The sequence below is a fragment of the Panthera onca genome, chromosome B1 (assembly GCF_046562875.1).
Source record: "Panthera onca isolate mPanOnc1 chromosome B1, mPanOnc1 haplotype 2, whole genome shotgun sequence".
In the NCBI taxonomy this organism is placed as follows: Eukaryota; Metazoa; Chordata; class Mammalia; order Carnivora; family Felidae; genus Panthera; species Panthera onca.
The window spans coordinates 20,454,496-20,477,804 of NC_138342.1; the positions used below are offsets into that span (position 1 = coordinate 20,454,496).

General features: G+C 39.3%; 1 protein-coding gene across 2 annotated transcripts in view; it reads left to right on the plus strand.

Annotated features, from left to right (window-relative positions):
* The window catches only part of ANAPC4 (anaphase promoting complex subunit 4), a 33,744-nt gene that overhangs the window by 5,821 nt on the left and 4,614 nt on the right, over nucleotides 1-23,309 (plus strand). Inside the window, exons 4-22 of one of the 2 annotated variants that reach the window (XM_060655312.1) lie at nucleotides 1,142-1,216; nucleotides 1,339-1,365; nucleotides 1,458-1,502; nucleotides 2,129-2,213; nucleotides 2,885-2,989; nucleotides 4,836-4,919; nucleotides 6,014-6,100; nucleotides 6,508-6,572; nucleotides 7,290-7,332; nucleotides 7,442-7,518; nucleotides 8,979-9,079; nucleotides 9,157-9,208; nucleotides 12,198-12,253; nucleotides 14,769-14,818; nucleotides 16,043-16,099; nucleotides 16,651-16,707; nucleotides 18,780-18,873; nucleotides 22,259-22,356; nucleotides 23,219-23,280. In XM_060655312.1, coding sequence (XP_060511295.1) covers nucleotides 1,142-1,216; nucleotides 1,339-1,365; nucleotides 1,458-1,502; nucleotides 2,129-2,213; nucleotides 2,885-2,989; nucleotides 4,836-4,919; nucleotides 6,014-6,100; nucleotides 6,508-6,572; nucleotides 7,290-7,332; nucleotides 7,442-7,518; nucleotides 8,979-9,079; nucleotides 9,157-9,208; nucleotides 12,198-12,253; nucleotides 14,769-14,818; nucleotides 16,043-16,099; nucleotides 16,651-16,707; nucleotides 18,780-18,873; nucleotides 22,259-22,356; nucleotides 23,219-23,280 — 1,320 coding nt within the window. The remainder of the gene's footprint in view (nucleotides 1-1,141; nucleotides 1,217-1,338; nucleotides 1,366-1,457; nucleotides 1,503-2,128; nucleotides 2,214-2,884; nucleotides 2,990-4,835; nucleotides 4,920-6,013; nucleotides 6,101-6,507; nucleotides 6,573-7,289; nucleotides 7,333-7,441; nucleotides 7,519-8,978; nucleotides 9,080-9,156; nucleotides 9,209-12,197; nucleotides 12,254-14,768; nucleotides 14,819-16,042; nucleotides 16,100-16,650; nucleotides 16,708-18,779; nucleotides 18,874-22,258; nucleotides 22,357-23,218; nucleotides 23,281-23,309) is intronic. The other variant, XM_060655313.1, reaches the window with a different exon arrangement.

The window sequence follows — 23,309 nt, forward strand, 5'->3', positions numbered from 1 at the left end:
AGCTTTTCCTTTCTAATTAAGTTTTGAGTTAATATCAGATTAACTAAGGGCGGGTCTGTGAAGAATTGGATAACAAGGATATAACGTGTTTGAAATTCACTATGGATAAAACAGTGAATATAGCAAATTTAGATATGTGCTACCCATCATCATCAGGGTAAGCAAATGGTCACATGAATATATAGATGCTCAGAGGAGCAGAGTATGCCGTGTCATTTCTGTGACATTCCAGGTACCTGCTAAGTGTATCCCTAACATACTTTCTACTAATAATTTAGAAATATAATATGGAGATTCCAGGGTCTCAAAGGGCACCTAGTTTGTATGAAAGTGGAAAAAAGGTTTGCCAAGTCACCACTTTTTCACCTTTTGACTCATTTATTACTAACCTTAATATGGAGGTAGAATTCAGAAGAGGGGATAAATAAGACTTATACTAAACCCTTGGTTTGCAAGGTCCAGAAACGTGCTTGTAATCCAAAGCACTCGTATATCAAAGCAAATTTCAAGAACCTTTGGCTCAGTTATGATCATGTGACATTTGGTGTCAGGTGCAGCTCGTATTGCAAGACTTCTCTCGTTTATCAAGTTAAAACTTATTAGAACTATTTGCTCCTCTGGCCGAACCCTTGCAGAACAAGTTACACTCAATCCAAGGTTGTACTGTATTTCAAAATACGTAGTATTATCTCATATACCTGCCAGGTTGTCAGTTCCCCAAATGTATATAAGCTGTTGAACCCACAGTTAAATGATATAATAACTGCGGTGTTCTCTAAAATTATTCTTGGTACTCATATGTTCATAAATATTATAAATTCTTAGTATCTAATACTGAATACCTAGGGAAAATTGTTTATTAATATTTGTTCCTCTAAGTATAAAGTGGCTGGGTTTTTTTGTTTTTTGTTTTTTTTGGGCAGAAATAAAGCCCCTTGTAAGTGAAGAATTTCCTATTTTTCTGTTTCCTGTTTGCGATTGCCATAATGACTATTTTACAATACTAAAATATGTGTGGCATCTGTTTACTTCATAATGTATAATATATAAAACTGAGTATTTCTTTTAAAAATACTATTTCTTAATGGAAAGACAGGTAAAATCTTTGGTATTTTTGTAATGCCTCTGCTTTTCTTTTCAGTGTTCTGACATCCTTTTATAATGCTGAAGATGAATCAAATCTTCTCTTACCTAAATTACCTACACTGCCAAAAAAGTAAGTATCAGAGTTTAATTTCATTGCGGATTTCTCTTTACTTTTAATACTGTGATACTTTTCTCGTGTGTTTTAAAAAATACGTTTCTGTTATTTTTACACCAGTCTCTGTTTTTCTCTAGTTATAGCAACACCTCAAAAATATTTAGGTAAGCTATGCCGTTTTGTTTTCAATTAAGATAATCTTTTATTAGTTGAAAGATGTAGTTGAAAGGTAACCTAATTTATTTTTATATTTTAGTGAAGAAAATTCTGATGAAATTATTAAGCTTTTGGGAGACGTCAGGTAAATCTTGCAAAGATCTTAACAAGTCTCATGTCTTTAAGTTGCTACTTGAGCCAGAATTTAGGGTTTCAAGGGCAGTTGCTTTACTTGTCATGGTATTTCATTGCTGACAAACCTCAGAACAGTATACAAGCATTAGTATCATTTACTTGTTTTTGTGTGGTCTTGGATCGTGTCAAGTTTAATAATGCTATACTGTACCTTGATTTATTTTAATAAGTAAAGGAGGTAGAAGTTACTGGAGTTTCTAAAATTTAAGTTTAAATATTCCAAATTTTTAAAGCCCCTTTAATATACATGTAGCATCAGAGCCATGATTCAGCCGATGGCACTTTGTGTTAGAAAGGATTGTGTTGTGATTGAGAGTATATAGATGCAGTGGTTGTGAAAATATCCTTATTTTACTGTAAACTGATGCTCTTCAGGCTAGAGCAAATTTATCTTCCTTTGAAAAAAGGAGTAAGCCTACTATGATGGAATATGAACTATTGGAGAATTTGGTGTTTCAGCTTTCCTGTAGGGGAGCCTCAGCTTGCAGATTATTTGAGAGCAAGGACAATTTCTGTCTCAGTTTAAGAACTCGATCTTCTCTGTTGTCCTCAGCTTGTTGCATTACTTTTAATTAGGCTGAATATTCTTGTCCTTGGAGGAAGCTCTGGATTTATTGAGCTTTATGCGTACGGAATGTTCAAAATTGCTCGAGTCACGGGGGTAAGTTTTCCTTTAAAATTTTCGATACCATTTCTCAGAATATACCACCTAGAATACACCGGCCAACTGATTTATGGAAAAAAAATGAGACACTAGCCTTTTTTTTCTCCGTTTCAGTTATTGGATTCTTCATTGTTAAATGTTAGGAGAATAATTTTCTTACTAAGATAAAATAGTAGTCCTGTGGTATCGATGAAGAACAGGGACTGTTAGTGGAATTAGTCAAGTTTTTCATAACGAAAAGATGGGTAGGACGCACTTGATGATGACTGAATGTTTTTGTAGCCTGTAGTCCGGGTGGGAGCTACAGTTTGTGATCGGAGTGTGAGGAACGTCACAGGAGCCATCTTGCCTTCGTACCGGGTCTGCCGTGGTTGTTAAGTCTCGGTCTTCTCTGTTAGCTTTTCTGTCCTCTTCTTGCCATTCCTGAGACGGATAGGAAATATCGTTGGCTCTCCAACACTTGATTTGGGACCTTGATGGAGGGGTGTGTGCGTGTGTGTCTCCTTGCGGACGAGGCGGACACATACCTTCGTGTCCCACAGGCGTGGGAGGAGCCAGGCGTGTGTGTTTCTGCTTTCAGAGCTCTGTGAATTTTTGTTTCCTGTATTGTAAGCAGATGCAGCCTAGCAATAATACTAAACAGAGCAGGGTATTTGACTGTTTTACAGATCGTCGGTACTTGTCTTGCATTATGTTTATCTAGTGATTTGAAATCGTTATCCGTGGTCACAGAGGTTTCTGCAGGTGGTGCCTCAGAGGTTTCATACTTCCAGGTGAGTACTGAAACTTGGTCGCAGCAGAGAGTAAATACAGATTTGTAAGGTTTTGATAGGTTTTTATTATCCTCGTCTTTGGATTCTAATGGTTATTAAAACAAAGCAAAAAAACGACAACAGCTTGGAGCTTCTCAATCTCATATTTAGAATCTTATTCTAGTGAACACTGTTATTACCGTGGCCCAGTATAGTTTTCATGGAAACAGTGTTTTGATGGTTGATTAATGACCATGTTAATTGGTTGCTAAACCAGTTTATCTATGTACCAAGTGTGTTCTTAGGACTCGGGTCCTAATAATAATAATAGCTAATGTTTATTAAGTGTTTAATGTGTGCCAAGTACTGAGTGATTCATTGTAGTCCTTTTGAATCCTCACAGCCACTTAATAGGTAGGTTCTGTTATTATCCCCACTTGATAGATAAGTAAACGGGCACGCAGAGAAACTGCAGCGCTTGCTCGGTGTTGTCCTACATTTAGGAAGTGACCCTGGGCAGCCTGGCTCCAGAGTCGGTGCTCTTAACCGACACATTTCCTCTTGTGGACGATGATCATTTAATGCTGGCAAAAACTTTTGTGCCGTATGCTGTTTGTATTGTAGATTGTGGAAACTGGGTCGACTTCTATGGAGTATTTAGACTGTGCCCTTGCCTTTAAGAAAATCTTCCCTAGATTTTCTTTTTCTTTTTCTTTTCCTTTTTCTTTTTCTTTTTCTTTTTCTTTTTCTTTTTCTTTTTCTTTTTCTTTTTCTTTTCCTTTTTCTTTTTCTTTTTCTTAAAGGTTTTATTTTTTTTTTTATTATTAAAAAAAATTTTTTTTTTTTAATGTTTATTTATTTTTGAGACAGAGAGAGACAGAGCATGAACAGGGGAGGGTCAGAGAGAGAGGGAGACAGAGAATCTGAAACAGGCTCCGGGCTCCGAGCTGTCAGCATAGAGCCCGATGCGGGGCTCGAACCCACGGACCGCGAGATCATGACCTGGGCCGAAGTCGGATGCTCAACCGACTGAGCCACCCAGGTGCCCCTAAAGGTTTTATTTTTAAGTAATCTCTACACCCAGCGTGAGCCTCGAGCTCACAATCCCAAGATCAAGAGTCGCACGTTCCACCAACTCAGCCAGCCAGATGTCCCTTCCCTAGATTTTTATACCAGATAACCCAGCCGCTTAGCCTCAGGATGCATGAATTCCCAAACAAAAGTAGAACAAAATGATGCAGAATGCGCTGCGTAGGAGGCTTTCCGGTATTCATCGTTCTGTCAGAGCCTGGGGGGACCCTGGACTTCCTGATTCCCTGGACTAGTTGTTGACATTTGCTCTTCCTCTTAAAGTTCTGTGGAAATAGGACTTCTAGGATTGCATTTGGTGCTATACTAAAATGATTCGTTATTTCTTTGAAGTTTGTAATGGATATTCTTTTGAACAACAGCTTTATCGATCGATATTTCTTGTACCATTGCAATAGATATTTAATATGTGTTTATCAGGAACATACAGTTTTTAAAAAACTTTTTATATGTATTTGTAATCATTTTTTAAATTCCTCATAATAGTGTTAGGAAATAGTGTGTAATCTTTATTTAGCTATGAAGAGGGGATTGCTAACCTAGAGAGGGTGAGCTGTGCCCGGCTAAACATGACAGATTAGAAAATCCTAAGGTTCTGTTCTGTTAGGCTCCAATGGAGCAGAATTCGGTCATCGTCTTTCTGATAATTTAGACCTCGACTCCTCTTCTAAACTGTAGGATTTTTTTTTTTTTTTTTTTTTTGAGCTGGGAGGGACTTTTTTTTTTTAATCTTTAAAAGAAGTGTGTAATTATAACTCACTTTATTTTGATTTTACAGCTTGAAACCAATCTGTTGTACTCTTTCTTACCTGAAGTAACGCGGATGGCTAGAAAGTTTACTCATATTTCAGCTCTTTTACAGGTATTTATTTCTGTCTCGTTTTATGTGAATATTTACTCTAAGTTTTTAACAGTTTATAAATAAAACACAGATTTTATTCTGTAAAGCTAACTATCTGTGGTGTAAACATGTCTATTTGATAATCTAATAATAAATATCCCTTAAAGCAAGAAAAAGGGATTTAATTGAAAATCTATTCCCACCCATCTCTTTTTCTCCAGAAGGAAAGAAAAAAGTAGTTTAAATCTTTTGAAAATATTCCTGTGAGTGAAATAACATTTTTGAATTTTTATTTTTATTGCAAATAAAGCATTATGGAAAACAGCTCTCATACCAGTTTGCTTTTTATGCATAATAAACCCACCCCATATTAGCTTGTGGTACTGTAGGTCAGTGTAGCCCAGCAATTTGGGCTGGGCTCAGCAAAAGGTTCTGTTGTTCTGGGCCAGGTATAGCTCATCTCAGCAGGGCCTGGTCATGTGTCAGTGGTCAGCTGGCTGGTCTCAGTGTCCCTTACTCATGACGGCTCCACATTTGTCATCTCCAGACGGCTCGCCCAGGCTTGTTTGTGACATGGTGGCCCCAGCAGGGATGTCGAGTGCCAGTGGACATGTGTGAAACCATTTGAGGCCTTGGACTCAGTGTCAGTTCTGTTTGTTGGTCATAGCAAGACACGAGGCCAGCCCAGATGTCTAGAAATGGACCCTCTATAGAGGAGCTACAAACAGTTGGGTCCTTCCTTTTTCAGTCTGACGCAGTCACTGACTTACTTGATGTGAAAGATTTCTGGAGATCAGTGTCTTTTTAAGGATTCTGTTTGAAAATTGAATAGCTGACTAAACCAGCATTTTGACAGTTAGTGTACATGAAACATACATAAAAAGCTGGAGGATGTCTGTTTTACCAGATAAAAATTTAATTTCAGAATGTTTGATGGTTAAGTGATTATCAAGCATTAGCTGTGGTCTTCTCTTTCTCAGGCTGAGTTAAAAATGATTGAAAGTAAATTCTGGATTTCTTTAAGATAGTTGAGAATAAAAAGCATATATTAGCACGTTGATTTACATACATATTTTTTTTTTACTGTTTTATTATTTTTTTCTTCTTGATAATAGTATATAAATTTGTCACTAACATGTATGTGTGAAGCGTGGGAAGAAATACTGATGCAGATGGATTCTCGTCTCACCAAGTTCGTTCAGGTACTGTTGGTGACGTTTTCCCTGAAAGGAGTGAAAGAGTGCACGATGTCCTCCTTTGCTTTATGAGATGCCAGGGGAGAACTGGTCCGATTTGGAAAAGGCTAAGGTCAGGATTTCTCGCAGATGGCTCGGTCTGACCTCACGCTATTTCCCGAGAGGACAGGCTTTCTCGCACTGGTACAGTGTAGGTGGGGACAGGTTGTGGAGTGGAGAGTGGGGCCAGGGGTGTTGGAAGAGCTGACCGGCCATTTTCCGTTAACTGATAATTCACGTAATCAGTTTAAATATGGATTTGAAGGAAGGTTAAGGAAAAGGAAGGGAGTCCTGCTCCTGTAATTTTAATTTTGAATCACACGTATGCTTATCATTTTCAACATACGCGTCATTTTTTTATCCATTTTGTCTAGGAGAAGAGCACAACCACTTCAGTGCAAGATGAATTCATGCACTTGCTGTTGTGGGGGAAAGCAAGGTAGTAAACTCACACTAGTTGCCCTTGCTTTTTCTTCTTTTTTTACAGTAGTTTTTTATTTCAAAAGTAATTCATATTCATTGTAAACAAAAGTAGAAAATTCTGGTGCACAAGAGTAAAAAATAGTATATATCTTTCTAGACTTTTCTATGTATTTTTTTACGTAAATGTAATCATTTTTGTGTCTGTAATATATATATTTCTAAATGTATAAAAACATTTAATTTTATATGGTCAGATCAGTCTTTTCCTTTTCAGTATCTGCCTTCATGTTATTCTTAAAAAGGCCTTTTCCATCTTAAGAGTATTCAAAGATCTGTATTTTCTTCTAGAGTGTTTTTACGGTTTATGTTATATTCTATTCTCATGTTTCAGATGTGATTTATTTGGTTATATGCTGTGGAGGACTGACTTCTTTTTCTCTTAAGGTTTAGATAATTGCCCAGCGTAATTTATTGAGTATCACACTTTGTCCTTAGGGGTTTGTTGAAATGCTGTTTTAGCATTCGGTACCTGTTAAATGTAGTTCAGTCTGTTTCTGGACTTTATTGTTTCATGTTTTCTGTCCTTTTGTGAGTGTAACAAAGTCGTAATTTTTGTTGGACTGTTTCTTTTTATTTTGTTTAAAAATGCTTTTGCTTTGAAATCTAAAAGTTTTAAGTGATGCATTCATATTTTGAATGGAGAAGACTAAAAATACTTTTCTTTTCATTGTAGTGCTGAACTTCAGACCCTCTTAATGAACCAGTTAACAGTAAAGGTGCAGATAAAGTATCTTTTTATGTAAATGGCTATGTTCACGTGCTTAATTTTTTTTAGAGAAGCATGCAATATCTTATATGCTAAATATATTTTTTTCTTTTAATTAGGGCTTAAAAAAGCTTGGCCAGTCTATAGAGTCATCATATTCCAGTATACAAAAATTGGTTATAAGTCACTTACAGAGGTATGAAGGTGGTGTCGAATTTTTGGTGTTGCATCTATATGTACGTGGTGTCGGTGTTCCTTCATCATCTGGCATTCTCATTTTGAGCCTTTTCTAGCTAAAATTGTTGCATTGGCACTTGAGGGGAATCTTGGAGTGCCCAAGATTTTTAAAGAATCAGTAATGGTAATGCTGCAAATAATTTTCAGACATCTTTTTACCAGTCTAGGCTCTCTGTCTGGGCTTTTCTCAGCCAGACAACCAGGAGGTATATTTTGAAAAAGGGATGTACCCTTTTTTGAGCAGTGAAGTTAAATATGTTTATCATTTTAGAGTTTACCAAGCATACTATTTGTGCATTTAACACCCTGACAAGGTATTGATAATTATTGTCCTCCTTTTTACACAAAAAGAAACTGAAATCCAGAATGGTCGTTTGGCTGGCCTGAAGTTACTAAGTGTCACAATTAGACTGTGTCTCTGACCTTTAAGTCTTGTTCTGTTTCTATCCCCAGCTCCCTTGGTGAAGCAGTTTGCATATGAATGTTCAGTGTTTCACTTAAATTTTGATAAATTCCTTTATGCTGAGTGCTTAGCCCTTTCTACGTCGCCTGTCCCTTGGATCACTGCAGTGCCCTCTGGCCTGGATTCCGGTCCACAAGGACATTCGTGCCCCTCAAATCTATTCCCCACAGCAGTTCTGATCATGTCACTCGTACTTAAAAACCTCCAGTGCTTTCTTGTGGCTCTTAGGACCTAAACCTTTGCATGGCCTTTAACATGCCTGGCTCTCTGCTTCATGCACACTGGTGACCTTCTCAAACTTGACATTTTTTCTTCCTACCCAGGGCTTCTCTGCATCTGTCTTGCCTTCTGGGACGCTCCCACCCAGTTCTCACTCAGACTCTTTAGGTCTCAGCTCAAATACCACTTTTTCCGAGAAGTCTTTCCTAATTCCCCAAATTAGGTTATTTCATTACACCTGCATCGTATGCATTTCCTCCAAGGCATTTATGGTAGTTGGAATGATACCCTGCCTGACCGTGTGGCCGTGACTGTCCTCCCCCTTAGACTGTCAGTGCCATGAGGTTTTGTTCACTATTAATGTCCCTAGCACGTAGCACAGTGCCTGACCTGAAGTCGGAGCTTAAACAGTATTTGTTAAATGTTACACTGATGGCTTTTGGGTGAATAAGATGGCCACATGACTGTCTTAAAAGTGCCAGGGCTGACTGTGGAACATAATTTGATCTTACAGAATTTAACCTTGTGGTCATATATTCATCTCAGTCACGATGACCAAATGATTCTGCTACCGTCTTAGAGAAAATTTTGAGAAATAATTACTTCTCCTAGAAAGAAAATTAAGGTTGCTTTCAGTTTTTATTTCTGGAAATTTAGACATGTTTAGGCAAGGTAGCTGGTGTCTGCCACCTTGATGATGGTAGTGACAGTAATTTATTTCTGCTCCATTTTGATAGTGGTTCCGAGTCTTTATTGTACCATTTGAGTGAACTGAAGGGAATGGCTTCATGGAAGCAAAAATACGAACCTCTTGGACTGGATGCTGCAGGAATCGAAGGTAACTTAATTGTTCCATAGAATACATTAAACACGCTTTCCTCATTTGACAAATGACATGTAATTATTTCTTTTTAGATGCTATTACTGCGGTGGGTTCTTTCATACTCAAGGCAAATGAACTTCTTCAGTAAGTATGAGGTGTTACCTGGCGTCATTGACCTGAGAACACTTTACTCTTTTTTAAAAGTAAGAACCCAGCAAATTGTCATGATTTTCTTAAAGTGAGTTTTTAAGTTTTTATCAAAACTGTATCTTTACAATTTAAAGATAATTAAACAAGCTAATAACAAGAGTCTCACCAATTAGAGTGGCATTTTACTCTCCCATCAGCCTCCCTCCGAGCCCCTCTGCAGATACAGAACGAGAGCAGATGCAAAGAAAACAGCAAATGTCTCTTGAGGGGTTTGGCTGTAAAGGAATGGCCAGTAGTTGGGAACCGCTGTCGGGTCTGTCTTCTTATGATGGGATAAGTTAGAGCATATTTATATATGATGCCATGTTCTCCTCAAAGGGGAACAAGTGATGCTGGCAGATTGAGGAGAGGATCGCTGGGGCAGGAGTGTGGGAGGGGATGGCCATGTGGTGCCTTGGGGAGTGGGCCGGAACAAGAGCTTATCCACAATTACAGGAGAGAAGGCTGTGGGAAGGGACCCAGATGCTAGTACATGAGCACGTGGGGCTTGGGGACCTTCGCTTCCCGTTGTCCTGATTGTCTTAATGAAATAGGAATGTTCTGTCGGCAGCTGAAGGTAAGGGTGGGGAGGTGGTCTAGGAATAAAGGAAAAGCTGTGACCCGGTTGTCTAGTGGGAGGGTGAACAGGTGGCTAAACAGGCGGCTGCTGGTGGTGCTGAGGGCCCTTGGTTAGTGCTTATGAATGAGTGTGGAAGTGAGAGCCGTCCCCACGGCTGCAGGGTTTCTCTGCTGGGGTCAGCTGACAGTGCTGGGGCACGGAGCAGGTGAGCGGTCAGATTAGGTAGGCCCGGTGACTGAGGGGAAGCGACAGGGGAGCGAGGGAATTAAAACCAGAGCATGATTAAAATGAACCTTGAATATAAGCTGGTTTAGGAGGAAGCGGGGAGCTGGTGTGGGTGGGAGGCAGGATGAGAGGTGGTGGAACCAGTAGGCAGTGGTCTTCGTGAGACGGAGGTTGGGGTCCTGGAGAGAGGTCACTGGGAAGATAGGTGGCTGTTGGTGAGTGGCATGCTTCACATTGAGATTTAGAGGGTTCCAGTTGCCGGTGACGGTGTAGGCTGTGAACTGGGGAATAAATAGTCGAGGTGTGGTGGAGGACGTGACTGTTACCTGAACCATTGCATTGAATGCTTCATCACGGCAGTCCTAGTTTTCCCATCCAAAAGTGTTTTCTTAGTTCTTTAATCATTTTCAAAGCCGTGCTCTTGTTTTGTAGATGACATCTTTTCACATCCCTGTGGACCTTAATTAGATATTTTTAGAAGTGTGCTGTTCCCCTGAAGGATTTCCACTTCCTGGATTTGTCTTGGTCTCCGGTTGCGAGCTTTCTTCAAATACCTGATGCTCAATTTCCTCCTCTTGATTCATGAGGCAGTTTAAAGCGCGTGGAAGGTCTGTACGCAGGGGCAACAGAAAGCCGGCCTGAGTGCGGAGCGCGAAGCTGGCTGTGGCCGCCAGCGCTCGCACAGAGCCACCTCCACTCTTCCCGGCTTATTCGGGTTCTTGGAAGAACCCCATTCGTTTGTTGTGGACCTGACATGTCCAGGGTCTGAGAGTCCCTGGGACTCTGCGGGGTGGATCGCTCCTTTCCGGGGTCCTCTGCATGGATTCTCTAAAATGCAGCCGCCTCTGCTGAGCCTCATCAGTCATGTGCCCTTTCTGACACTTCTGAAATTGATTTCTTTTCTGCCGTCCTCTTTGTTTTCGTGAGTTTATAACGCACCCCTCCCCACCGATCCATTACCATGTTAGCGGGGTTTTAGAAGGTAGAGGTTGTAGACACTTGTGCTAAGAATACAAAACGAGAGGAGAAATGACTTTGCTTTTCCTGTGTGTTGATTATTTTTTGGCTCACCATATTTACGGAGAGTAAATATGAAGTATCAAGCTTTCTGTGATCACTTTTCAATATGAACGAAAGGCAGTTCATTTTACTTCTTGATCCCTTGGATGAAGTAGCATTATTATTTTAGGTGATAGGTGGGGAAATTGAGGCAATGAGAACTTTGATGTTAGCCTGTAACAGCAGGGATTGCCCGCAGTAGGGGTCAGAGTATTGATTGGGAAAGGCAGAAAGGAACTTTTCTTTCTTTTTTCATTTTTGCCACAGGAGCGTTTTGATTACATTGCTTGGTCCCATAAACGTGGCAGTCTGTTTTACTGTATAGAGATAGGTTAATGATGCTGACCCACGTCTCAGTAGTATTATGGAACTTCTTGCTTGGAAGGGACTTCGAGACTTGGGAATGAATAATGCATATTACTTAGAGTAGTTATCTTGTAGATGTGGACTTACAGAGATTTTTTAGAAGTGATACCCATGTCCTTATTTAGAAGCCTTTTGATCAAGACAAAGATGGCTTCCACCTATAACATTGGAATTTGAGGGGTGCATTTGTGTAAAGCTCAAGGAAATTCAGTTTTCGGAGATCAGTTGCTGTAAGCATCAAAAATGCTTCCAACTTCCAAAAATAATGTCCACTGATACCAGAGGTAGTGACATAGTACAAATAGGTAATAATGGTTTTTTCTGTTGGCGTTGATGTTTTTTCTTCATACTGACCAGTGAGTATTTTTTTTAACTGAGAATAATGCTGAAAGTGTTTTTTTTCTGACTTCTTTTATTTGCAAAGTTGGAAAAGGATTTCATACTTGACTGAATGCTGGGAAAGACTATTGCACAGTTTGTGGCAAGGCTGTTATAACCAGTCAGAATCTGAGCTATTTGCCTTATTTTTGAAAAGAACCAGGATTTGCTCTCCTGAAGCTTTCTTTTTAGGTATGTGTTTGATTTATAATATCTTTTCTAAAGGCTTGGATGTCCTCCAGATGGTAAGGGTTATTGTATCCCACAACAATTGAACAGTGGTACATGAACCCTGTATAATAATTTTATTTCTGATTTGTTTTTTTATCTTTTCAGAGTTATAGATAGTAGTATGAAAAACTTCAAAGCTTTTTTCCGCTGGCTTTATGTGGGTAAGTTAATTGAATGAAACATTACTTTAATGCTTCTTTAAAAATTGTGGGAGTATCAATTTAGAATATTTAAGTTACTCTAGTAAAATGTCCAGTAACTATAAGAGAGAATGGTATAAATGAACCGTCTTCTACCCTTCACTGGTTCACCAGCTTTCAGCACATGGCCAGTCTTATTTCCTCTGCACACCCACCCGGCCCCAGCTCCCGGCAGATGTAACTTAGAGCTTTGATGGTTTCGCACATGATTAACCTTTTTTTTTTTTTTTTCTAATCTTGTAATGTCTGCTTAGGTTAAAATAACATATGTGGATCTCTACTATGTACTAGGCACTGTTTGGAGTTAGATTTTTTTTTAAAGAAAGGGGGGAAAAAAACAAAGACTAGCCTCTGTCCTTGAGTAGCTTGTTTCCTGTTTTATTCCTGATCTTGTTTCTAGATCTGTGCTGTCCATTATCATAGCCAATAGCCCCCTGTGGCTCTTTAAATTACTTGGAATTATATAAATTATATGTTCAAGTTCTGTAGTCATGCTATCCACATTTGAAGTACTCAGTAGTCATACATTGTTAGTGCTTATCATGTTGAACAGCACCGGACTAGAAAATTTCCACTGTCCTTCCTATCAGACGCTAATGCCCTAGCTAAATAGAATGCAGACCATTGGTAGCCTTTCTTTGTATCTCCACAGTATCTCTTTTCATTTGCAGGTAGTTAACCGGTATTTATTGACTTGACATTAAGTGTTTTAATGCTTACTCTACAGTGTATTTTATGTCGGTCCATTTGTACTATTTTTGTGACCCCTCTTAATATCTTTGAAATAATCCAGCATACATTCCCTTCCAACATAGGCAAAATTTAGTTATAAATGGGGTTTATCTGAGTTTGTTAAAACTCTAAAGGGTAAATAAAATGGAAAGTAAATTATCTGTAATGTGCTCACATCTTTTAAACAAATGTCTGACTCTTCAATTCAGATATCTTATAAACAGACTTGTATTTGTCAGCCTAGTATAATTGCATTTATGGAAAAAAGAATGTGATCTACAGATGTTGGCATTTAAAATTCTTTATTTTTTTCCTCAAAGCTGTACCAACGCTAGCCAGAATGGGGAGCCAGAGTGTTTATCAGGCCAGCCTGTTTAATATCAGAGATGTTAATTAGAATGAGTTACAATGTTAAAACTGAATGGGATCTTAGAAATGACTTTCTTTTACAGATGAGGTTGGGTTTTACTTATAATTGTTGGGGTACTTTAGGCAGTTTATGTTCCTACTGCATGTCTGAATTCTCATAAGAAGCCTGATTAGAGGAGAAATAAATTACTGCTTAGTCCTCCCCATTAGAGCAGGGCATTGTAGAAGGCACACTGGACTGGAGAACTGGAGACCTGATTTTTTTTTTTTTTTAATTTTTTAATTTTTTTAATGTTTCTTTTTTGAGAGAGAGACAGCACAAGTGGGCTAGGGGCAGAGAGAGAGGGAGACACAGAATCTGAAGCAGGTTCTGGGCTCTGAGCTGTCAGCACAGAGTCCGATGTGGGTCTCAAACTCACAAACCGTGAGATTGTGACCTAAGCCAAAGTCGGATGCCCAACCGACTGAGCCACCCAGGAGCCCCAGAGACCTGCTTATATTATAATCTCGGCTCTGCCACTGGTTAGGATGCTGTGCATCCTTGGTTTGCTCTTTTGTAAAATGTAACCTCCGTGAAGGCAGGAACGTCTTTTATACTGATATCTTCCTAGCACCCATAGTAATTTTTGGGTGAGTAAATGAATGAGTGAATGGAACTAGATTATGTCTTGTTTTTTAGATAATTAGAAGTTTGAAGTAACTAAGAACAGTTTCTAAAATAATCTGTATTTGCAGAATCACATCCAGCATGCTTATTCCTGACCAAAAGCAATTAAGAGGGATGTTCAAACAGTCTGTAAAAGCACATGCGGCATACTCCTTGACTTAGGTGGACAAAATAAAAAAACACAGCCCTCTGAAAGGACAATATGAATCGACCACAGATTAATTAAAGTATATAAATATACGTAAATGTATGTATATGCACGTAAATCTTAGTGCAAATGTTTTTGTGTAACAGAAAACCCAAGGGAAAGAAACATGTTTGTTGGGTATTCTAAGGCTTTTGGAGGCAAGAAGTGCTTGCAGATTTTATGAGAAGAAATATCATATGTTAGAAGAGGATTCCCTGCACAGTCTTCACACAAGGCAGCAGTCAGATTGGCCTGTCTGGAGTGGCAATGGGTTGAGTTGAAGGAGAAAATAAAAAATAATAGTTCAGGATCATGAGACCAGCCATTTTGAACCTGAAAATACAAATCAAGTTTAAATTCTTCACGCATTAGTTTTTAGAAGAAAAGTAAGTTTTCCTTGGTGATTTTCCTTGTTGAATATTGAGGATTTAGTCCAGTGAAACACATTTTGTCTTTGAAATGTATCTATAGTTATGTCTGTAGTTTTCCTTTAAAGACAGTTTTTTAACTTCTGTTTTCAGCGATGTTGAGAATGACAGAAGACCACGTGCTTCCGGAGCTGAATAAGGTAGTTCGTGGTAGTACGTTTTCCAGTGTGTTAATGTTGCTCTGGTTGAGCTCAGCTTTGCTGGTCACCTTGGTATTCTTACACGGTTACTAGTTTACAAGATGTGAGGCTATCGATGCTAAATATATCTTAGTAAGCCTTTTTTTTTTTTTTTTTTTTTTTTTTTTTTTTTAAGAAGTTTGTTTTTTCATCTCTCAAAATGCCTTTAACTGTGGCTGTCTAATTTTATAGTTCTCATATTTGTATAAAATTTTATAATTTGTATTATGTAGGGTGCTTGTATTCTTTCACTTCCTTAGGTCTTGAATGCCTTTTTATTTTCCTGGGAAATCTAGTACTTTAGATATTACTACCTATGTTGATGTCTGGTAAACAGTAGTTTCTCTTTATAAGGATTGAGACAGGTGGCAATGGAATTTACTTTAAGAAAAATCTTTCAGACCAGGGCCAAATTCCCACCTGATTTTTGCAGTTCACTCATTCTCCCCTCTGTCCAAGCTCTCATGCAGGTAGATTTAGGTCGTTTGGGTCCTGAAAAAATGGAGAACATTAAAATGAACCTCAGTGGACTAGATGAATGCAGGATCGCCATTCTTAGACTCTGACAAGAAGTAGATCTTTTACGCTGTGGGTGACTGGCCTTGCAAACCAGGGAGGTCCACGTTAGCTGTTTCTCTGATATTACTCTTACCTTTATTTGAGGAGATAAAGTGTGTTGACTGTTGGGGGGACCTCAGCGTGTTAATTTTTGAGGGCTGAAATGGAGGCAGGGTCACTGTAAGAAGTAGAGGCCGACCCCGAGGCATCAGCTCTTAGCTCAGGTTGAGGTTGCTTATCTGGGTCACAGTCTCCTCTCCCAAAGCAGGCACCCCGCACACCAGTCTTAGCACAATAATAAATCACTAAACAGTAAATACTAAGTAAATTACTAGATAAATTAGTATTTTATTTCTAAAATAATAAAGAACTTTAGGCCGTAAGAATTCTGTAGCTGTTGGGTTAGCTGATTGGAAAATGGATTTAAATGTTTAATGACTTGTTTGTCAGAGCTTCAAGATTTCATATTCTCACAGTTGCATAATCTTTTGGATTTATATTGATATTTCTTTGAAGGAACTTTGCCTCTTCATACCATAGCTTTTAGTAGATATTACATTACATGATACAAGATATTGGGAAGCTTTATCTTAATTTGTTTTTCTTTTTGTTCCTTTTTGGTTTTGATAGATGACTCAAAAAGATATTACATTTGTTGCTGAATTTCTTACTGAACATTTCAATGAGGTAGGAAATTGGTATTTGTATAATGTTTTTTTTTTAATAATTGCAATAAACCTGGGTGATAGAAGTAATTAACATTTAATCCAATTTAATTGACATTCTTAGCGGTTGTGCTGTTTATAAACTATTGCACTAATTAATGGCAGTACTCACCTTAGAGCCTGTAAATTCAACTTTTGTTTGTGTGTTGTACAATCCGTAAAAGAAAAGAATAGCTGCCTCTAATAGCTCTCTTAAAAAATAAGGGTTCTGGTTAAGTTTAAGAATATTTTTGGGGTGCTTGAGTGGCTCAGTTGGTTAAGTGTCCAACTTTGGCTCAGGTCATGGTCTTGTAGTTCGTGATTTTGAGCCCCATATAGGGCTCTGTGCTGACAGCTCAGAGCCCGGAGCCTGCTTCGGATTCTGTGTCTCCCTCTCTCTCTGCCCCTTCCTTGTTTGCGCTCTGTCTCTATTTATTTAAAAATAAATAAACATTAATAATTTTTTTTAAAAAGAATTTTTTCTTTTTCTTTTGTGAGTTGATGTAAGAGTTAAATTATGCTTATTCTTTCTAGGCTCCAGACCTTTATAATCGAAAAGGAAAATACTTTAACGTTGAAAAAGTTGGTCAGGTACGGGCTTTTGATTGAACTTAGTTGTTACTTTTTAAAAAAATTATTGAAAACTAATGTTAAAACTTTAGCAGTGTTAGTCTTTGTTATCCAGAGTTTCTAGAAAATAATACAATGCCAACTTGGATAGCAGCCCTGTTCTGATGGTAAAGTAACCGAAGAGTAGCAGTTTTTATAAACTTTTTGATCTTATAACTCTTTTACATTCTTAATAGAAGACCCCAAAGAGATTTTGCTAATATGGGTTATGTTGATCAATGGTAGATATAATTAGGTATTAGGAATTAAACAGAATACAAAATTATTTAAAAGTAACAGTAATTCCACTTACCATTACGTATTAATATAAATACTTTTAATGAAAAATAAATTTTACAAAACAGTTTAGAGAAGAGTGGCATTGTTTTGTAGATGTAATAGAATGCAGGTTCTCATAGCTGTTCCTTTAGTGTGTTGTGATGAGTTTTTTTTGGTTAATGTGTGTAAAGAAAATCTGGCCTCACATAGGTGTTAGAAAGGGAGGAGTATTGTAATAGCTTTTCTAGATAATTATGGATGTTTTTTGATATTCAACCAAGTCTTGCTAAGAGATAGTATCTTAAAGGTTAGCTTTAACGTGGAATCTAAAATTGCATCAGTGAACTTTTCCTACTCTGATACGTTAAAATCCATTCATCTGTCTCGTGCTTTGAGTGGATCGTTCACTAGTGCATGATTTTATAATATCATGTGTTGGTCATTTGGAAAACACTGGTTTGCTGAGTTGTGCAGATCTTCCAAATGCTGACGCCTTTCTCCACGCAGTATCTAAAAGTCAGGTTTTATGAATATCAGCGCCAGTTTCATCAGATGATCTTCAAGTGCTATGGCTGTCAAGCACACGGTGGCAGACACAGATTTTCCAAAATTCTAATTTTTGCATGAATATTTAAATGTTATCATTGGCAATAAATACTGCCAGTTACTCTGCTTACAGTGACAGGCTTACTTTATTTTCAAGAAAGTATCCACCAAATACCCATGTATGAATCATCATAGCCTATCTGCCAGTCATTCTTTCAAGGAAGAAAGGAATCCCATTAACAGCAACAAAGTGCCTGGCTTCATTCACAGCTAAGACAATTTCTTAAATGCTTTCCCTTGTGGTAACCATTGTACTTTGGTATCAGTGAAAGTGCTTTATGTATACTTCCCAATTCTGTGACACAGAATATTAAAAAGATCTGTACTCAAGGGTTGAGATCTAACTAAATCAATAATTTTAATAGCTTCATTAAATACTAATGGGAACCGTCAGTACGTGGCAAAAAGGAATACAGTGACCACTCGTGTGGTTCAAGGCCACCACCATGACTCCTGGCACCAGCAGTTTTCCCCACCTGTGCTTTTGACCATCCGTGCAAATGTCAACACAGTTGAAAGGGCAAATAACATTTTGCTACTACAAAAATAGTATCAGCCTCACTGACCCTTAAGGCATCTTTGGGACTTCCAGGGGTCCGTCCACCATCCTTCCCTGTGAAGTACTGCCCTAGAGTAGATTGACAGGTGATACTTCTAAAATTAATTTGTAATGTACACGTGCATACACACGTATAGATGATTTAAATGTACTTCATGAAAATGGAACACAAAATTTAAATTCAGTTTACGGTCCCTGAATCTGTAGTGTTCTAATCTTTCAGTAGTTTGTAGTTTGTTTAGTGTCTTGGCATTTAGCAGATTTTGGTCACTTCACTTGGAATAATACCAGTGTGATGGAACCACTTACTAAACAGAATGATGTTAAGGCGTGCCTGGGTGGCTCAGTCTGTTAAGCATCTGACTTCTGCTCAGGTCATGATCTCACGGCTCATGGGTTTGAGCCCCGTGTCGGGCTCTGTGCTGACAGCTCGGAGCCTGGAGCCTCCTTCGGATTCTGTGTCTCCCTCTCTCTCTGCCCCTCCCCAGCTCACACTCTGTCTCTCTTTCAAAAATAAACAAACATTAAAAAAATAATGTTAACTGTATAAAGTTTTTGAAGCCTGCTTCTTTGGTTTACGACATTTAAAATTTTAATTCTGTGTTTCTAGTACTTGAAAGATGAAGATGATGATCTTGTGTCACCTCCTAACACAGAAGGAAACCAGTGGTATGATTTTCTTCAAAATAGCAACCACCTTAAAGGTATTTAGTGAACCTAGTAGAATTTGGCCATGTTTGTACTTAATTTGAGACCAGTGTATTAGCTATGAGTGTTGCTGAACAGTTGTTGAATATGTATCTCAGTTCTTTAGATCTTTTGTGTCTATTGTAGTTGATTAGAGAAACAGCAGAATAGCAAACAGTATGATGTTCCCATGATAGAAAACACCCTGATATTAACTGTGATGTAGTAAGATTATTTATTCTCAGGTATTCTTTATATTATCTGTTTTGTACCATATAGAAACTAGGATATTGGGAAGAAAATTATAGAGCCTGCTAGTGAGAGCAGTCTTTTTCTGATTCCAATTTGTTAATTGCTGAAAGCATAATGATGCTTAACTGCTCTTCTGAGGTTGTAGGTTCTTGGTGTACGTGTGCCTTTCATACTCTAGGATCTTAAGATGTTGATATAGTAAAACTATCCAGCATTATTAGGGATGAAAACAAAATAGCAACCATTAAATGTCAGAACTTCACTATTTTACATGACAGTATTTGAAGCAGTATTTTTTTTGCTTTCTCTAAGAGTAATGTGATCACAGTCTATCAGTTTCTTAGATCTCTAGGCTGATAGCCACATATGTGTATTTCCTCCTTTAATCCTCACAGAACCTAGGGGGTAGGTACCTGTTATCCCCATTTACTGTCGAGGAGACTGAAGGTCAGAGAAGGCCCAAGATCACACAAGCTACCGTGCAGTGGAGCCAGGGTTCTGCTGACTTCAAAACCTAAGTTTTTCACTCGACTCAGGACTAATCTCTGCCACTTGTGTCTGGTTGCTGTTTATCTGAATCAATGAATGAATGAATGAGGATGGATGGGGGAAGGAGAGAATTCTTTGAGGCCCAGACCTCTGCTTATTGTTCTTTTGTTTTAACTCTAGAAGTCCAAATTCTTTTTCAGAGCAGGACATATTTTGTATTGCTTGAGATACATTGATGTCAGTTAGTTATCGAATGGAGGGAGAATAAAGGTACGGCCAACTCATCTCTTTGCTGTGTTTAATCAGGTGGCCCCCCCAGCCTGAGGAGCGCTGATGGCAACGTGCCGGCCGGGGTGGCATCTGGGCCCTGTCACTAGAGTGGGCTAATGCTGGTTCTGGGAACTCTGATGGGCTAAAAATGGGCCCTACCCTTTTTGTCTTGACATCTGTGACTGAACAGGAAGGCCTAATCTTAGCTACAGGCCTCATGTTTAACCAAGATGCACTTCAGTATTACTGACTCCATCTCCTAAATGCTCGAGGTTTTGCTGGTATGTGATTTGGGACAAGCTCGTTAATTCTCCAGTTTCTTAGTCTAGTGTGAAGAAATACCCGCTATTATTATGGAACTATTAAAACTTTAAGGAAACTTCTTTCTAGCACTTTGCAAAAATTACGTGCTAAGTGCTCTATAGAGGTGCTTTCTCAGGGTCCATGAGAGTCAGTGTTGTGTTGGAATCTGCTCTACGACTTCTTAGGAATGTGGCTGAGGGCGAATTGTCCAACCTCTTTGTACCCCAGTTTTCCCGTCAGTAAAATGAGGATGATAGTAGTGCCTCCCTCAAAATCTGTCGTGAAGATTAACTAAATGTAGATAAAGCAGTTTGTGCCGGCACATGGCTCATAAGCAGCCAGTGTGCTCGCAGCTGAGCTGTTTTTACTCAAAACACTTCTGACACCGGGGCGCCTGGATGGCTCAGTTGGTTAAGCATCTGGTTCTTGATTTTGGCTCAGGGCCTGATCTCACCTGTTGGTGGGATCGAGCCCCGTGTCGGGCTCTGCGCTGACAGTGGGGAACCTGCTTGGGATTCTCTATCTCCCTCTCTCTCTGCCCTTCCCTGTCTCTCTTTCTGTCTCTCACAAAAATAAATAAACTTAAAAAAAAAAACAAAACAAAACCTGACAAAATGGGAGCTTTTTCTCTCCTGAGACCAGTTCTCAGGTCAACTGGGTGCCCGATGTCATCAGTTCTCCAGGTTGCCCACATTTCTGTTGCTCCCCCTCTACCACCACCTTCAGGTTGATAATTTGCTAAAATGGCTCATGAAACTCAAGCACTTTACTTAGATTTACTGGTTTACTGTAAAGATACAACTCGGAACAGCCAAGTGGAAGAGATGCGTAGGGCAGGGTATGGGGGAAGGGCTCGGAACTTCCCTGCCTGCTCTGGGCATGCCACCCTCCCAGCACCGGGAAGCCCTCTGAAGCCCACTGGTTGGGTTTTGTATGGGGGTTTCATTATGCAGGCATGCTTGATTAAATCATTGGTTGTTGGTGATTGAATTCCACTCCAGCTTCTCTCCTGCCCTGGAAGTCGGGGGATGGAGCTGAAAAGTCCAGACTTCTCATCAGAGCTTGGTCTTTCTGGTGACCAGTCCTCATCCTGAAGCTTTCCTAGGGATCTACCCACAGTCGTCTCATTACAACAGAAGATGTTCCTATCACCCTTATCACTCAGGAAATTCTCAGGGTTTTGGAGCTCTGTGCCAGGAACCAGGGACAAAGACCAAATGTCTTTCTCTGCTCCCACAGCATCTGTTACCTGTGGGGAGCTTATAATGTTGACCTGATTAAAGCTCACTTTGTCCAGCATAGCTGGGACAGGAGATGCTGCAGGTGAGGGAGAAGCCCGCAGAACTCAGTAGAAGAGTGCAGGCCTGGGAGGCAGAGGGTTTGATTTACAGGTCTAGATTGTTAGTCATTTCCACACTGGGCAATTGCCCAGATCTTCTCTGTGCCTCATTTTTTAGTCTGTAAGTTGGAGAGTGAGATGCTTACTTTGCACAGCTGCTGTGAGCAGTAGGAAGAACAGATACAAAGGACCGGAGCGTAGTTGGTATCCATAAACGCTGAATCATACAGGACTGTCTCCTGGTAAAGTAGCCTTTTGAAAAGTAAAGAGCATATTTATACAGCACTAGTTTCTCGTCTCCTGTTTCTGTTTTTAAGTATTATACTCTTCCAGAACAGTGCTGGACTGTTGTCACCCCATTGTGGCAAAGAGTAGAGAAGAACAAACTTTATTATATGTCTTTTGGTTCCCAAATGATCCCCTCCTTATACCCAGTGGAAGCATACTATTTGATTTTGGTAGGGAAAACAGAATAAAGAATACCAAGCTGCTAGGACTTGGATTGTAGTTAAGTGCGGTGGTTTTTAGGGGGGTACTTAGGGGTGGCAGCAGGCGATGATGAAAGGCAGAAGGCCATACTCGTTTCCAGTGAGGTGGGTGTGAAGGATAATGAAAGGGCCAGGGAGATTTCCACTGCCCCATAAGCTGCGCGGGCTGGCTCTGACGAGATTGTTTTCTCCTAATCATTTGGTTTGCTATAGCTTTGTGTTTTTGTTTTTGTTTTTCTTTCTCTTTTTGTTTGAAACCAGAAAGTCCTTTGCTGTTTCCATATTATCCTCGAAAATCATTGCATTTTGTGAAAAGGCGGATGGAGAACATTATTGACCTATGCTTGCAAAAACCAGCAGTAAGTTTGAAAGAAATGCATGTCTTTGAGTAGGAATGAGAATATCTACAGTATGTGGCTCACTTATGCAAACGATCATGGTTATTAAGGTGAGCCACGTGAAAATGCTGATAGTCAACTTTCTGGCTAACAAAAATGGCAGTTTCATATGGTTTACCCTAACGTTTCCTTTTATTGTTAGTTCCTTACATAAATTAAAAGTAACAAATACAGGGTTACTGAAAGGGTTGGCATCATTATTATTTGTTCCCAGAACAAACTTTCTTCCTTCCTTCCTTCCTTCCTTCCTTCCTTCCTTCCTTTCTTTCTTTTTTAACGTTTATTTATTTTTTGAGAGACAGAGAGAGACAGAGCATGATCAGGGGAGGGGCAGAGAGAGAGAGAGAGGGAGTCACAGAATCCGAAGCAGGCTGCAGGCTCCAAGCTGTCAGCACAGAGCCTGACGCAGGGCTTGAACTCACGAGCACTGAGATCATGACCTGAGAGGAAGTTGGAGTTTAACTGACTGAGCCGCCCAGGCGCCCCCAGAACAAACTTCTTATAAACAGTCTTAGTTATGGGACTTTTGTGTTTCCAGCTGACTCCTGCAGGAGGGAGGATGGGTGTTCTGAGACGCGGGGCTGGGGTGGGGGTTCTTAGCCTTCCATGCACTTCTCTCCAACATCCTTTTCAGCTCAGAATTTCTGCTCTCTCTTTTCCTTACTGTTAACGACTGTCATTGAAGTTGCCTGTGAGAAAGCTTTGTGATCTAGATGGTTTTTTACTAGATTTGAACAGCGATGGTCAGGTACTTTGTGTAGAGTATCTGTGTGTGTGTGTATGTACATGCTTTAATTGTGTTTTTAAATCTGTTTTTATTTAGGATGTAATTGGAAAATCGATGAATCAAGCAATCTGTATTCCATTATATAGGGATGCTAGAAGGTAATTCTGTTTCCTTTTTGGATGGTAAA